General features: G+C 38.2%; 1 protein-coding gene and 1 non-coding gene across 3 annotated transcripts; one reads left to right on the forward strand and one right to left on the reverse strand.

Moving 5' to 3' along the window:
- Positions 1–1,493: 1,493 nt before the first annotated feature.
- LOC114823264 (small nucleolar RNA R71) lies at positions 1,494–1,603 on the forward strand. Its single transcript, XR_003771347.1, has one exon. It is a non-coding gene; the product is annotated as a small nucleolar RNA R71 (small nucleolar RNA).
- A 6,780-nt stretch (positions 1,604–8,383) lies between these two features.
- LOC103410545 (protein transport protein SEC16B homolog) lies at positions 8,384–16,281 on the reverse strand. Of its 2 annotated transcripts, XR_003771346.2 has the most exons (14): positions 14,035–16,275; positions 13,429–13,749; positions 12,782–12,910; positions 12,572–12,694; positions 12,254–12,424; positions 11,712–11,837; positions 11,498–11,632; positions 11,060–11,187; positions 10,876–10,984; positions 10,454–10,771; positions 10,182–10,322; positions 9,732–10,030; positions 8,722–9,370; positions 8,384–8,653 (listed from the first exon to the last, which is right to left on the reverse strand). XR_003771346.2 is itself a non-coding variant. In XM_008349235.4 (13 exons), exons 1-13 carry the CDS (start codon positions 15,775–15,777, stop codon positions 8,839–8,841), a joined length of 4,275 nt encoding a protein of 1,424 aa, XP_008347457.3. In that variant the 5' UTR covers positions 15,778–16,281; the 3' UTR covers positions 8,384–8,838. The 2 variants fall into 2 exon arrangements, 1 of the variants encoding a protein (XP_008347457.3); XM_008349235.4 differs by having other exon boundaries at positions 8,384–9,370; positions 14,035–16,281.
- Positions 16,282–16,631: the final 350 nt, after the last annotated feature.

A 16,631-nucleotide genomic window follows, 5' to 3' on the forward strand; every position in this document is an offset into this window, starting at 1 on the left:
GAATTTAACTTAACGCGATCGTGAATATAAGTTTGTAACGGTTATGTGAAACTCCCTTATATTCTAGCATCAAATTCATGCATGCAAACTAAGTATGCATCCTTAATCCAAAAACAAGAATAAGTTTTGAATAAAACAGTTAAGCAAATTGCATTCTCAATTTATGAAATCACAACTTGAAGTAATCAATTCATATTGCAAATATGTTCATGGCTTTGAATTTTCCCCTAGCTAAAATGAGTTTAGCTCCAAATGTTTGTAAAACAAAGATAAATAAACTTAAACATTGAAAACAAAAGATAGATTACACCTAAGAATGATCTAGCTATCCAAACTTGAATAACAAGCACTCCAAGGGTCTTCATCCTTCTTCTTTGCTGCGACACAAGGTATGGGTGAAGGTTTGAGTGATGAATTGTGGTGGTGGATGGATGTAGGTGATTTATGGTGAAGGATGGACTGATATTGTGGTGATCAGAACCCCCTAAGTGATGTGGCAAAGGGTTTTATTTATAGGGATGGGAAAGGCATGACCTGATTTAATTTGGAGATGGATTTGTACACCAAATCCACAAGGAAAAAGGAAAATAAATGTCAGAATCCATCAAGAAAGGGAATGTGAGGTGCGGCACAACTTTAAGAAAAGAGGAAGGAAGATATGTGGCAGATTTTGGAGAGAAAGGGAAAGGGAGTTGCGGCAAGGGAATGGAGAAAAGGGGAAAGTCTTCCAAGGTAAGGAAGAGGGTAAGAAAGGTGTGGCACCCTCTTTGACTGGGAGTAGGTCTTCTAAAACATTTATTTAAGTGCCCTAAAATAATTAAAGATCCTCCTTGCAGCTGGAAATTAGGTGGTGAAGGATTAGGAAAGGTTAGGACCAAATAAGGTAACTTGGCTAACATTCCTTCTTTATTGCTGCATCATTTACTTCATTTTCTTGAATTAATTTCTTCATAATTTCAGCATAATCCTAGCCTCTTTTGATCTTCAAATTTGTCCATCCACCTTGCTCCATGCATGTGATATTCATTCCAAGCCCAAAACTGCTCCAAAATGCTCCAAAAGGCACTTTCTTGCTACTTTAGCCATTTGGACCTACAAACACACGAAAATAGCTTAAAATACTAAAATAACTAGGAACTAACAAAATAAATGCACGAAAACAAGCTAACTAAGTCGCATAAATATGCTCCTATCATATGTTGCAACTGGCACATACCTCAGCTATCTTTGGCACCATATTGAGCACAGAAGCAAGCTTCTTTTCCAAACTAGCCACCTGCAATGTAAGATCATTATTAGAACTCATTTCATACACTTCAGCTCATTTACCTTTTGTATATTTGTGTTGAGCATTAGATCCCAACATCTCATAGATGTTATATGACTCTTGAGCATTCTTCTTTTTCAAAGCCCCACCTGCTGCATTATCAACAGTTGATTGACATGTTTGGGTTAATCCATCATAAAAAATTTGCATTTGTAAGTAAGGAGGTAACCCTGATGTGGACATTGCAACAAAAGGCCTTTAAAGCGCTCCCAACATTCATTGAAATGCTCTCCATCATCTTGCTTAAAGTTAAAGATTTGCCCTCTCAAAGTGGCTGTCTTTTGAGTAGAAAAAAGCTTCTTTAAAAATTTCTTAGCTATGGCATCCCAAGTGGTGAGCGAACCAAGTGCTAAAGTCATTAGCCAACCCTTAGCCTTATCTTTCAATGTGTAAGGAAAGACCCTAATCCTCAGATTTACTTCATTCACTCACTGCAAAGGTAAAACACTCATAACATTATAGAATTCTTTAATATGGGCTAACGAATCTTTGTGCAACAAGCCCTTAAACCTCTAGGTGTCCCTAGTAGGAGGAGTTGCGTCTCCTGAGGGTTTACAACGATTACGCCCACAAACATCTGCAAACTCGACAAATAAATTGGTTAAAGCATACTTGAAACAAACTAATAAAAACCAATGAAAGCTTAGTCATACATTCAAACCAAAAGTTTGCCACTTCAAAGAATCATATCATGTGTGTAGTGTAAAAGTATTGCTCCATGACTCATGACTTCAAAAGCACCATACTCAAAGACTGAAGATAGAATTCACCTCAACTCTAATTCTCACAGATTGTCACTCAAATTTTCACTCAGATCCTAAGGTGTAGTATTTCGACAAACATTTGCGAGTCTATGTAAAAGGGAATCAAAATTCTCAGATATGAAATATGAAATAAAAGCACAATTTTCTGAACAAATCTCATGAAAGGAATCAAATACTAAGAATATGGATAACACACATACTTACCAGTGCCTTGAATACAACCCCAAAGATCAGCTAGGTCTTTCACAAGGTTGTAATGTAAGGCTTAGGCTATGGGCTATGAAAGAAAGGATAGGAAATACTAGAGCTTGAGACATACCAAAGTGACTTTGGTATGAAATAATAGGTTTTTCACTTGAATTAATCTTTGTTATTTGTTCTTGGCGTCCAGGACACACGTGCGATAGTGAAGGATTTGGAAATTGCATCTTCTTTATTCATTTTTTCTTTTTTTTATTTCTCTTTTTATTTTGCAATTCCAGCATTTGTTACCTCGGTACACGCCACATTCTTAATCTAGAGCTCAAGGTCTTCATCACTTTGGTATTCTCCAAACTATAAGGTATGTCTGTAATGGGCTAAGATGAGTAGAGTTTGGTGTAGGTGATGAAAGAATCAGGTTAAAAGTGTTTGGTTGCAAAAAGATGAATGGAACGCACAAAGGGTTGAGAATAAAGCCATTTGGTGGTTAAAACATGCATAGCCTAACATCGTCTCAATAGGTTCATTCATAAGTGATAACAAGCACATGGTATCTCCAACATAGAATTATTCTTAGCATTCAATCAACAAGAAATAATGAGATCATTTAAAGTGAATTTGAAAAGGATAGGAGGAGAAACACTTTAAACCCTCTCAAAGAAGCAAATAGGCTTAAAATAACTCACTAGGGTAGTCTCCACTATTCTTCTTCCAGAATTTGAGCATGATACTTTTACCATCATAATTCAAGGGTAATAACTTTGTGAACTACAAAAATTATGATATGGAACTTTTCATGATAGCACCATAGTCAGATTGTATACACAACCATCATATACATTCACATTAGTAAGCAAAAGAAAACTTAACCAAAACTAAAAACAAACGAAAATTTTCCACACCCCCAAACCTAAACTAAGCTTTGTCTTTGATGATTAAAAATGAATGGAATGCATGCAATGCAGGAAGGCAGAGTAAGCATGGAATGAAATAAAACAAAAACTAAAAGACACAAAATAAAAGGAAAGAACACAAACCCAGCTAGGTTGCCTCCTAGCAAGCGCTTTATTTAATGTGTAGGCAAGACATGGTACCATGATAAATGAACGCCTAGGGTGGCAGGAAGTTAAGTACCTCCGAACCTTGGTTAGAAGAAGTGGTTTCTTTCAAGGGACTTTGAGTATAGTGTGTTGAATTTCCACAAGGACTTGATTGTGAAGGCGTTTTTGTCTCTCCTTGTGAATAAACTGCAAGACCATCTCTTCCTTTGTTTGAGATGGCAGCAAGGTTTCGTTATCGAACTTCAATTCTTTTCCCTTTTGAAATGGCAGCAAATCATCTTCCAAAGACTCCAAATATGGCACCTAAAAAGATGTAAAACAACATGGAGAATTTGGCACAGATTTTGAAAAACATTCAATTAAATTAGAGGATAGAGGAAGAGCTTCAAACACTATGTTCGGTACAGTTTCACCAAGCACATTTATGGGTGACTCATCATGCTTTTGTTTGACAAAGAAATTGGTGGAACATATGGCTTGGGAGGAATGTAAGGCTCTTCATCTTTGTAAGGCTCAGGAACCTCATGAAAATATGCACAGCAAGCTTCCTTTGGTTGTTCCTCATTCTCTTCTTGATCATCACCACCTGATTGATGTCCATTTATAGCTTGGACAATCTGACCCACTTGAATTTCCAACTTAGTGCTAAAAAGTGGTTCTGAATAATGCTACTCGTTGATTGTTGAAATTGCAAATTGTTTTGAGTGAGTAGCTTCAAAGTTTCCTCCAATGTAGTGTCAAAGGATTCTTGCTGTGGTGGAGGTGCAAATGCTTGATTTGGAGCTTGTATGTTGTTCCAAGATTCATAATAAGAGTTTCTCCAAGCGGGGTATGTATTTGGCAATGGTTGTAGTGGCCCTTGGTTAGAGAAACACATGTGGTGTGAGTGCTCTCGAACAAAGGTAGGAAACTCATCTCTCCTTGGGCAGAATTGAAGAGGATGGACAGTTTTGGCACATAACGGACATTCGTCGTACATCTCTCTATACCACCTGAAATCAAACAACCTAAAATATAAAATAAAAAAAATTGTATATGAAAAATCTAAACTAAGAAAATAGAAACAGATAGGGTTTATAAAGCAAGCAATTATAGGGGACTGAAATTGGTCCCCGACAACGGCGCCAAAATTTTGTTGTGTTCCTTCCTAGTGCAAAAATATGGTTAGTATAATGGCACAAGTAAGGGTGTCAAACCACAGGGACTGATTGGACCTCTATAAATTACTAACTTTGAAAGAACCCTAACTAAAGATTGAAAGTAACCAATTGAGAGTAGTTTTTGTGTTGCAAACTTAAATAACTTAAAATGAATGAAATAGGAAGTAGATTGATAAACTGAATACTTTAACTTAAAAACATGGATCAATTTTGCAAGGCTACATCGAAATCCCTAGCTATGAACTTAGTTGCTCATCATGTTCACATAAATTAAAACGAAAATACACAACATAAGTGAAAATAAATTCAGGAGAGAAGACACCCTTGAAGCAATTCTGATGTTGAACTTCTCCAAGAACAGCCTGTCAGGATGAGTCTTTGGTGATGTTGGAGTGTCTAAAATGGGTGGAGTTTTAAGTGTGGATGATAAGAGAGAAAAAATAGTTACTGGAGTTGTGAAATACACTCAGAAGTCTGTGAAAGGCTAGGTTTTATAATGTTAAAGAGCTGTTACAGATTGCCAATACATCCCAGTAATTGGGCATTTAATTCCCACGTTTTTTTGTTGTTATTGGTCTTATAAAGAGCCATATTCATCACCATATTCAGTTTCCACTTTTAATTCTTTGTCTACATCAACAGCCTTATTCAATTCTCCACTTTAAGCAATTTTTCCTTATTTGTCCTCAACTGAGCACCAAAATACGATTAGCTGCACACTAACACAAAAGAGGGTAAAATGCAACTAGTTTAACTCAAAAATATCATAAAGGGACTAGGAATGGATGGTATAAATGTATGAAATATATGAGTTATCAATCTTCGTTAGGTAAACCATAAAAAGAAGGAAGCATGTGAAAATGTGAAGATTTGAGATCATAGTTTCTACCTTCAGGAGGCAGTAAGATGCATGAAGGTGAATTTGGTATAATCGGTTGAGCATAATCCTCCAAAGCTCGATTGTCATCATTATTGTCAACCATCTTTTCTTCTCCGTTCGAATTAGAGTGCTCAAAATAAGCACCTACACTCACTGATCTAGAAGAACTATCGTCCTCTTCTTCATGGTTAATTAGAGCACTAGTTGATACAAAATTCTCAAAGGTGTTTACCTTTAACAGTTCAAGTCTTGGCCTATCTCAGCAAGTTTATCTGACATATACTACCTGAGAAAAAAAAACCGAATTTAGGAATAAACTTTAAACAAAAACAAACAATTATAAGGGACTGAGATCAGTTCCCGGCAATGGTGCCATAATTTTGTTGTGTTCCTTCCTAGTGCAAAAATATGGTTAGTATAATGACACAAGTAAGGGTGTTGAACCACAGGGACCGAGTGGTCCTCTATAAATTGCTAACTTTGAAAGAACCCTAACTAAAGAATGAAAGTAACCAATTGAGACTAGTTTTTGTGCTGTAAACTTAATTAAATTAAAATGCAAGAATGTAGTAGCGAATAATATATTGATGTAGAAGCAAGGGAGATGAGGCCAGGGATTCAAATTCACCATTACAAAACCAATTCCATGTTTATAAAGTTATGTCGTATTCAACTACCAACTTGTTCCTTGAGTTCGTTTTACATATATATGATCAGCCATATGATGTGTGGCTTTGATCAAATTCTCCTAATCTGCAACCTAATTGGGATGTTCAACTTCGGTTCCTAATTAAGAGTCTTTAGCATGCAGAAAACGTTAAAGAACCAAAGAAAATACATGGCAAGATGTTTGCGTAGCATTCTCTTCATTCATTCACATGTCTACCAAAATTAAGCATGATGTTTACTATAATCTTGATTAAATGATATGTAGTTAACACTAATGGGGATCAAACATTAAAATCAACAAACAAATTTAACAATAGATTCAGTGAATGAAACAAGAAGCAGATTGATGAACTGAATACTTCAACTTAAAAACATGGATCAATTTTGCAAGGCTACATCGAAATCCCTAGCTATGAACTTAGTTACACATCATGTTCACAAAAATTAAAACGAAAATACGTAACATGAGTGAAAATAAATTTAGGAGAGGAAACCTTTGAAGCAATTCTGATGTAGAACTTCTCCAGGAACAGCCTTCTGCAATGAGTCTTCAGTAGTAATGAAACTGTCTGGAACGGCTAAGGTTTTTTTAAGAGTGAATGAAAAGAGAGGAAAAATAGGTAATCCGAATTGTGTAATTCGCCAAGAATAAAAATGGCATGTAAAAGTGGCTAAAAGGCAAGTGTTTATGGGGTAAAAAAGGTTGGAAGATATTCCAAAGTGATCCCAGCAACTTAGCCTTTATTTTGCACATTTTTGCCTTGTTTGGCACTTCCAAATAGTCTAGATATCCCAATTCCTTTCCTATTCTGGTCCTGATCTTCTAACAAGCCAGATTCATCTTGGATTCTTTATTTGGACTTCAAAACAAGTAACAACTTTATTTGGGCTCCAAAACAAGCCACTAAACTTCTCTCCACATTTGAATAAGGATCAGCTCCAAAAAGGGCATGTTTTCACTTCTTTTTCCTTCAAATTGATCCTAAGGTACATGTAACTACACACTAACACAAAATAGGGTAAAATGCAACTAGTTTAACTCAAAAACATCACAAAGAGACTAGAAAGGGATGGTATAAATGCATGAAATATATGAGTTATCATTTTTGTCAGAAAGAGAGCAAGAACTGAGGGTTGTATTCGCAGGAGAAGAGAGGCAGAGAGAGGGAGTTGGTGAAGGGTGTGAGTGCTCATTTTCGGGTGGATTGAAGCTCAGTTTCAATTGTGACCTGGTAATCCTATACATTCAATTTGTTTTAGTTTACTGGGTGTGTTTTTGTCAGATAGAGAGGGAAAAATGAGAGTTATATACACTGGGAAAAAGAGGCAGAGAATGGGAGTTGGTGAAGGGTGTGAATGCTCAATTTTAGGTGGATTGAAGCTCAGCTTGGATTGGAGTTTGACTAGGGTGGTTCATTCACAACCTCTAAAGAAATCTAGATTGTGAAGGTCAATTTTGTGTTGTGAGTTAATCTTCTGTTCCATTTTGGATCTGAAAACCAACTTGAGGTACTTGTGTAAGATATTTATAATTCTTGGATTTGAATCCATAATGGTGGGTGGTTACCATTGAACTTGGTTAAAATCTTGAAATTCGATTATATATATATAGGTTTAAAACTTGTGCTGAATTGTGATAAATTGTGTTGTAGTTATGTAGATTTGTAGCAGGTAGTTACTGAACTGTAATTCGATGGGAGATGAGTTTCCTTTCCAGCACGTAGTATGTTTCCTTTCAAAGCTATTTTCGTCGACACTACTGTCCGACCATATTCTTGCAACAAGTTTTCCATGCTTGAAGGCAATACACGTCCTCGAAAATTGCAAGGAAGACATGGAATTTTTCAACACTTGGCTTGAGAAAGGAATCATTGATCGATTGAGTGTACGACCTCTTGCTGTAACTTGTCTTCACTTTATGTTATACATAAATACGCTTCTTATATTCTGTTTTTCTCTGAATTGGTTATTCATGTGACGACTAAGCTAAATGGCTTGTTTTTCAAGATTCCAATTCATCTCTCTCTCTCTCTCTCTCTCTCTTGCATCCAATCAGCGGGATGTTGCTGAGGACTTCGTGCAGTTGACTTGTACTGAAGCAGTTGCGTTCAGAATTCTTCCCTAAACTAATATTTCGTTAATATATCCCTGAATTTAACGTACCTTTACTATAGGACAAATTTTAAACTCGAGTGAAGTTCACGAACAATTTTTTTAATTGTACTGAAAAAACCAATACTATATTTAGCAGAATATCCAGCCTCGGCTTTAGATGTTAATTCAACGTGGTAGAGTAATAAACATAGGAATCCACAGCCAAAGAACAAAACTTGAAATTTTATTCTCTCAATTCAATACACTATTCTTTCCCTTCATAAGATCTGTAGACCCTTTTATCTATTTCAAGGAACGATTTCTGTATTTAAACAAATGAACAAATGATCTGTACACTGTCGCCCATGCAGGCTTTTGTTAAAGGGAACCGGAAAAATGAAAACAAGACGAGCTCCTCCTAAGCCGTAAATGGCGGTGACTCCCGGGCATCTAAATATAATATTGGCTCGTGAGTAAAGAACCTGCGCCAATTAGATCTGAACATACATGGTAAGATGGGGAGTGGGAACTTTGAGAAAGAAAAATAATTGTTCGATGAACTTACTTCCGGCACTACCACGAGTTTGGCTTTCTGAGAGATGTAGGATCAGAAGGAACCTTCCAAGTATTTGTATTGATCGCTAGGAGCAAAACTTGATATTTACATCTTCATTACTTCGGCTCAAAGTTCCACTTCATGAAGGTCATCACCAAAACTGCCTCCATTCATTGGGGTGCGTGTCCGGGAAAGCTCACTCGGCCTAAACATTGCCGGGGACATGCCTAACGCCTCCCCTAGAGGTTTTATCTCACCCGTTTCCATAGGAGGGCTTAATACATCATTGGAGCTTCCACCCCATGAGGCCGTCCTTCGTGAGTGGGGTGGAGCAGAGCCATTGGAAGTTGTGGCAACTCCCATACTTTGAATGTTACCCATGCTTGGGTACCTTTGCATGGTATTTGATGATGACGATGAAGGCGGAGGAGTATGGAATGAATCATTATTACCAAATGTTGAAGGATTTTCATTAGTTGCACCACCATCTTCTTGTACACTTTCAGCAATAGCCTCCATTGCCTGTTCATTTGATGGTGCTACGGTGGGAATAAAAAACTTTGCGTTGGCAGCAACAAGAGGCTTAACGGATGGAACAGCAGGTGACTCGAACGAGTTTACTGGGCTTCCACCACCTTGGTTGAATGTGTCGACATATCTGCCAAAATTCCATGAAAAATATACTCAACTCAGATTCATTCCCTCTTTGTCCCTAGCACTAAAGTCTGGTGGTAGTCCTCTCCACTTGTAAGTGGAAGGTCTTAGATTCAACTCCCTTGGATAGTGAGTTTGATACAAAATTATGGCCGTCACATTCATTCCCTCATTGATTACTGGCAAATTTTGGTAAAAGGGCATTTGAATCTCAAGGACAATTACTTCCAATTATTAACGAAATTTAAGCGTTTGTGAAATACTGCAAAAACTTTTCAGAACCTATTGGAATAGAATGATTTAAAACTGACACGAAAGAGAGGTGGTTGGGGTCGGGAGAGAGAGCAATTGAGAATATATTGTACCTGGATCGAATACCCAACCGTCCACGGGATGAGAATTGATTTGAGCTAGGTGGAATAGGTGGGGTCCCTGAAGTTGGTCCTGGAGGGGTTGAAGTTTGTAAATCTGGGCTGCCCTTAGTGGGAGACCCTTCTTTCTTCAAAACAGATCTCAAGTTGTAATCAGAGACACCATTCTGAAAGGGTGTACATGTCGGGGGAGGAGGCAACACGGTATCTTCAGCTAGAGGTTCAACACCTTCCTCAACCCATCTTTTAAGTTTTTCGTCATAGTAGAACTTGTTTGTTTCACCCAACTTAGCCTTCAGTAGCAAGTAGAAAATTCATTAGATAAGGTTTACCGTAAGAAAGAATAGATGTAGTTCTTTCACAGAAAGAAAAAAGGAGAGGGGATTGAAGGAAAGCCCAATATATATATATATATATATATATATATATGAAAGTATAAACTACCTGTTTTCCTGGGCGGGGTCTTAATACTAAACCAACAGTCTTTTGCAAGAGCTGTGACCCGAAACCAAAACGAGAAAAGCGAGAACCCCCTGAGGATTTTCCTTGGGCATCAGGTGAGGCCGTTTGCTTTGATGAATCAACCTGATCCCATAATGAGTTAAGATGGCGCAAAGAGGTGATTAAGTGCAAATATACGGTGTTGAATTGTGCTGATTCAGTAAGTGCATGCATGTTGAAATTTGAAATTTACACGTTTGGGAAATTTGACACACCTGTCTTGGAGTTCTGCCAAAATCTGGCTCTGAAACACTTCTATTATGCATTGGCTTTCGGTTGCCATCAGATGTCCAGTCACTTATGGGTTCCATTGAAGCAGAAGGAATTAATGATGACATGGCCATTGTTGATTGACTACTAGAAACTCTAGGGCCCATGGGCTGTTGGTAATGGTCATTACCGTGAGCACTTCCTTGGGATGTGGACGGTGCAGGTGGTGGTAGGCCCCCAACAACACGATGTGCAGTACTATCAAACAAGTTGAGCAATTTACCTACAAACTTTGTAGAAACTAAATTTACAGAGTATCCCCCCTGCAATTGGAATGTGCATTCAGAAGGATTAGTCGTATTAGCTTAAAACGATGAACATACAAACAATAGGACAAAAACATACATACAATAGGACAAAGAAGTACCTGCTGATGGGTTTTAATCCTCTCCTCAAGAGATAATACTAGTTGCTTCCACGTTTCCACTTCAGGTGCTCTACCAGTTTTCAAAGACTTTAGTATTGTTTGACAGTACCTGAATTAGATACAATTTGTTAAGAGAACACAAGTGAAAGAAACTACCAAACAAAAGATTATTGCACGTGCTTACTTCAACGAGTCAGAAACTCTTCCAACTTCAGCAAGCATGTGTGCATATATGAGCTTATATGGCTGAAATGGTAGAAGGATGAACTGAGAGTTCCCAAGCACCCTTGAATATTCATAGAGTTCAGTCCTCTGTCAATACAACATAAGGAAAACTGAGTATAAGCTCCAGAAAGCATTACTTAAAAGTAGCTGATAAAGCTACCATATAAAATACAACATAAGGAAAACTGAGTATAAGCTCCAGAAAGCATTACTTAAAAGTAGCTGATAAAGCTACCATATAAAGTTACTGGGCTCCAGATTTGCACTGCTGCACTAAAAACATGCATTCTGCAAGGCACGACTCAGGAGCCAAATAGTAACTAGCACTAGAAGTTTCTGAAAAGTAAAAATAAAATCAAGAGACAGAACATTAAGAATAACAGCATTTAGAAAGCACCTGAATGGCCTCTGGATTAGCATAAGTTCGAGGCGACTTCCAGTGATCTGCTCCAATTAGACATAGCCTTGCACTATCCGAGTATGACTCAAAATTTGCTTCTGCCACTAAATAGCAGATGTGTGCTGCAGTAATCTGAAACACAACTGATGTCAGATTTAGGGAGAAAAAGTGCACACGTAAAGGAAAGTAGTTAAATGTAACAATATCATACCTCACTCCTATCCTTCCATAAGCAATCTCCAAGATGTATAATAACCAGTTCATCATCTTTTGTTCTGTTTGCAGTTATCACAGCCAAATTCTCCTCCCAGTCATCAAGCATTTTATTTGCACCAAACTATTGTTGCACAAAAAAAAAAAAAAAAAAAAAGAGAAAAAAAAAAGAAAAACTCATTTTAATGCACTGGTACTGCTAAAAACGGTACAAGAAGTGCAATTAGAGAAAATCTTATTCTACTTGTACTACCAACGCCGGCCCTACACGTAAAGTTACATTCCAAACTTATCAGTGTCCCTAAATGAACTCCACTACATGTATAGCTATGAGAAGCAACATCAACCGATCCAAGAAACAATTCACTCTGATCTTCTAGCTTCTGTCCTTTATAGGAACCTCCTCTCTTGCTTTTGTAAGCTTCCTCTTTTTTTCTCGTTGCTATCAAAACTAGCTACATAATTTACTTTTTCTCTTCCATTTCCTTTTCAAAGAGGAACCAAGCCTATCCCAATAGGCAGTTTTAAAATACATCTCACCTGTGCAAGCTGTTGAGATGTATTAGCAGCGCCTGGAAGATTGACCTCAGCTGTAGTGTCAGCAGAGAATACTTCAGCAGGTTGCCCTGCAATTAGCAGGCATAAAGTCCGCAAAGGTGATCCTGCAACCAGCTGGCGAAGTGCCATTTGCTTCACAGTATCAACATAGAACTGAAGTCGTCCCAAGCCGCCATCCCCACCGGAGGAATAGAGAGAAAAAAAGGTGAGAAGAGTGCACTTCAGTATAAACTGTCAATGTACCTCAAGAGAGTAAACATCTGATTGAGTCTCTGGATATAACATCAATGGTCTACAAACCTGTTCTCCAAGCTGTGAAGCAATAACAAGCGCAGGTCCCCACAACTGACCTTCTTGTGCACATTGTAAACCCTCTTTCTTTCTACCAGAAACCAGAAGATTTTGTACCTCAGAAGCAGTTGCCTAGGACACAACCACACCTATTAAAAATGAAAAAATTGATAATGTAGAGAGAAGGGGAGAGAGTTATCAGAGTAACTTATTCCATACTCGCAATTGTCCTTCTGAAGGCGTTTTCTGCACACAGTGGCTAACAGAGCCATAATCACTGAATTGCACATTATTGCTCTTTGCAGATGCAAAAAGTTTAGCAACTGCTGATTCTGGAGTATCATTTTCCTATCAAAAGAAAAAGACCAAGAGTATACCAGACAAATATTAGTTATTTCTCTAATAATTCAAGGAGAATCACATAAAAGAGGAACATTATCTACAAATCCCTGTATATAACAATTTTAAAAGCCTTTCACTTTACATAAGTGCACTATGCCTCCAAAAGTGGTGCTCTTAGTGCTTAAGCTCTGACAGAATACAAAATTACTATTCCCATCACAACTTTCCTAATAACTTAAAGCATCACGAAGAATGTAACCTTTCAAAGAAAGGCAGCATGGTGAGAGGCGCTGCAGACAGTTTATCATATACTATGCTTCCTTTAGGATTATAGAGAGTACACTATCACAATAATGCAGTGGATAATGACATGACAAGCTTCCCTAGTTACACCAGACATAAACATTACATCTACCAGTAAAAATACTTATGCAGAAAATTGCAGTATAAATGTAAATAAACAATACAGAATACAAAAGTTGCTCACATGATACACAAGATGAAAAGACAGGATTGTGATTTACCCTTGATACAGTGTCGGTACCAAAAGGATATCGAAGTTTTCCGTAATGTTGACAAGCTATCCTAAGCAAAGAAAGAAGCAACCTCAATACTTTGCCTTTCCTATAGTCCATGTCTGGCGATTCACAGTTAGCAATCCTCTCATCAATCCATTTATTCAGCTCTTTGCTTCCAACACTCCCTCCAACCAAGGGACCTGGGAATGATTGTTGGCACAAAGCACGAAAATAATCACAAGTACTCATTCCAAAACTCGAAGGATCAGTCTTTCCCGTGAAAACTTCCATTAAGTTCAGGACAGAAACTGAGCCTCCTACAGGATCCTTCATATAACAATACAACATGCATAATTAGGCTTTTCACTTAACAATGTAAACAAGTCTTAGAGAATGCAAGTGGTTTTGGGACCAAACATAATCAAGTCAGTACCTATTACAGACTATCAATGAAGAGAAGAATTATTTCTAATTTATATTTCTGTTTCAGGAAATCGGTGACAAATTAAAAAACTACCTAAAAAGATAAAGCTTTTATTTCCTTCTATCAGCCTTTTGTCAACCAAATGGAGCCTTAATTTACCTTAAAGAGAGAAGGTTCCAAGTCCTCACCTGGGTTCCATATGACGGATTCCTGAGGCTACTATTGTCCTTCATTAAAATGAGTTTTCCACCAAATCCAAAAGTTACTAGGGCATGCGGAGGGCGCCCAGCAGATGATCTTCCTACGCTGGGAGCATATGAAAACTGATTGCCACTCTGGAAAGGTGGTTGTGAATAATTTACAGGTTGCTGTGAGTAACTTAAAGGTTTCTGAGCGCCATAGTAATCATCTGAGAATTGTATTTGTTCGCTCATCTTTGCATTTCCTTGATTAAACTGCTGGCTAAAGTTCCCAGCCGGGATGAAACTCTGGAAACCAACAGTCTCTTTAGCTGAACCATGACCTTGACTTGCTTTGTTGTACAAAGGAACTGCTCCAAAAGAATTTAAAGACATGTGCTGATCCGTGTTAACTGTAGAACCAAACGAATTACTCTGTTTCTGGTTTCCACTAAAACCTGAAAACCCCTCACTTTTAGCTGCAGTTTGAGCTTGCCACATATTTGAAGCGTGCTGATTGTACTTACTGTAGGACCCAACCCACTTGCTGTCTTGACCTTGGTTCCCGACGACCGCTTGTGGCCCATAATTCTCATCTTGCCTGTACTCTTGACCATACATACTATTTCCATTCTGGGACTGAGCAGTCGATTGCACAGAGGAGCTATATGCTTCCAATGAGCGCCATTCTTGGGCAATTGTGTCATAATACCAACCTGGGTATTCGGGATTGAAAACCATATGTTCCGGGTACCCATTTGTCATCTGTGAAACCTGATCCCAGTTTGACAAACTGCCAGTCGTGCTGGTTTCAGTCACAGTTCCGGCAGCAGACTGTGCTGTCTGCTGAAAATAAGAAACCTCAGTCTTATTACCATCAGAAACAGTGGTCCAATCATCAGTGCCAACGCTCCCTTGAGCATTTGCAGGCACATCGAAACTGTCCACCTGATACCATTGCCCCATGTTAGCGTCATACTTCCACCCTGGATAGAGACTTTCCCAATACTCTGTACTGTTTTGATCCTGCTCACTTCCCCCATAAACTTGACCCTCTTGACATTGCTCGTTACTAACCAAATGGTTCAAACCCTCTTGATGGGCTGTTTGATCTTCATTATTGAGTACAGTTTTCGATTCAGTACTCAAACTTCCGTCTACTTTCATGGGAAAATCCCCCGAACCATCCCCCAATTCACTGAAAAAATCTGAGTACGATCCAAACCCATGGATCCCATTATCCGCAGAATCGGCATAAAAAGAACCCCACCCTATCTCCTTAACCCCTGAAGCTCCCGACTCGTTGCTCTTGCTCACTGTCGAATCCAACCTCAACTGGGATCTCACTGCCTCCGCCCCATTATTCGACTCGATCACTGCATCATTATCAACCGCATTATTCGACTCAATTACACTATCAAACACGAATGAATTAGATTCTTCTGCACCCTTTTCCTCTTTCGTTTGGGGTTTGGCAGCCGAATCCTCAGATACAGCTGCAGAATCACCAACATTAGGATTTACGAACCGCTTATTTTCGTCAGTAGTTTTGGTTTCGTGGTCCGAATCCTCAGATACAGCTACAGAGCTACCAATACTCAGATTGGCGAACGCCTTACCGTCATCGGAATCATTTCCCTGGCCATATTCGGGGCCTGATTCGGAGGGCCTCAGATCATCTTCAACCAATTTATCAAAGAAATCCTCGTCCGTCAGATCCTCCACCTGAAATGGAGGATGATTTGAAGCCATCGACCAAATCCCACACTCAAATTCACCCTTCAAATCTCTCCAAAATCCTCGAAATTGGAGCTCCGAATCAACGAAAAGCCCGAGATCCACAGCCAAAACGCGCGAAAACCAACCTCAAAAATCACAAATCCAAGGATGCAACCCCAACGCGCACACAACTCACCCCCGAAATGACAGAGATCTAGGGTTTCTGAGATCCCTGCAAATTCTACAGTGCAAATCAAGCAAAAACAAGATCGCTAATTTTTTTTTTTTTTTTTTTTTTTTTTGCTTGAATTCAACGCATTGCGTTAGAACGACAGAAAACTGTAGATTGAAATAAATAAACTAAAAATATAACTTACAGAACGATGGAATTTCAGAAAGAAAATCCAACAGATAGAAAAGAGGGAAAGAAATGTTTGCGTTGGAGAGAGAGAAGAGTGAGAGTCTGATTGCAGAGGAAAGCCCTCCATTTCGCACCCCCTGCCCACCAAGTCGAAGGGACAAGGATTGTGTGCTCTCTAGTTTTGCATGGCACTTAAGTTATATTAATATTTTATATTATTTTTTATAGATATAATAAGATAAAAATAAATAGTAATATAAAATGTTGATATGATTTAATCTTGACCACACAAACAGGAGGGCACAAGGATGACACCGGAAGTGGAGGGCAGATAATCCTTGTCCAAGTCCAAGAGCTTCGCTATTATAATTTTAGCATTTTTTAAATATTTTTTTATAGTAATTTTTTATAAAATTAATAGAACCGTTGTCAATCAAAATTTCGAAAAATTACAGTTTTAACATTTTAATTAAAACTGAACAAAAATAAAAATTATGAACAATTTAGTAACTATAAGAACACAAAA

Source organism: Malus domestica, chromosome 04, assembly GCF_042453785.1.
Source record: "Malus domestica chromosome 04, GDT2T_hap1".
In the NCBI taxonomy this organism is placed as follows: domain Eukaryota; kingdom Viridiplantae; phylum Streptophyta; class Magnoliopsida; order Rosales; family Rosaceae; genus Malus; species Malus domestica.

Bases quoted from the DNA above. Each gene is read 5' to 3' on its own strand.
- LOC103410545 (XM_008349235.4), bottom strand. From the start codon at position 15,777: ATGGCTTCAAATCATCCTCCATTTCAGGTGGAGGATCTGACGGACGAG. The intron at 12,695-12,781 runs GTATGGAATAAG...GTTGTGTCCTAG, and splicing joins CTTCAGAAGGACAATTGCGA to GCAACTGCTTCTGAGGTACA. The intron at 11,188-11,497 runs GTGCTTTCTAAA...TTGTATTGACAG, and splicing joins CTAATCCAGAGGCCATTCAG to AGGACTGAACTCTATGAATA.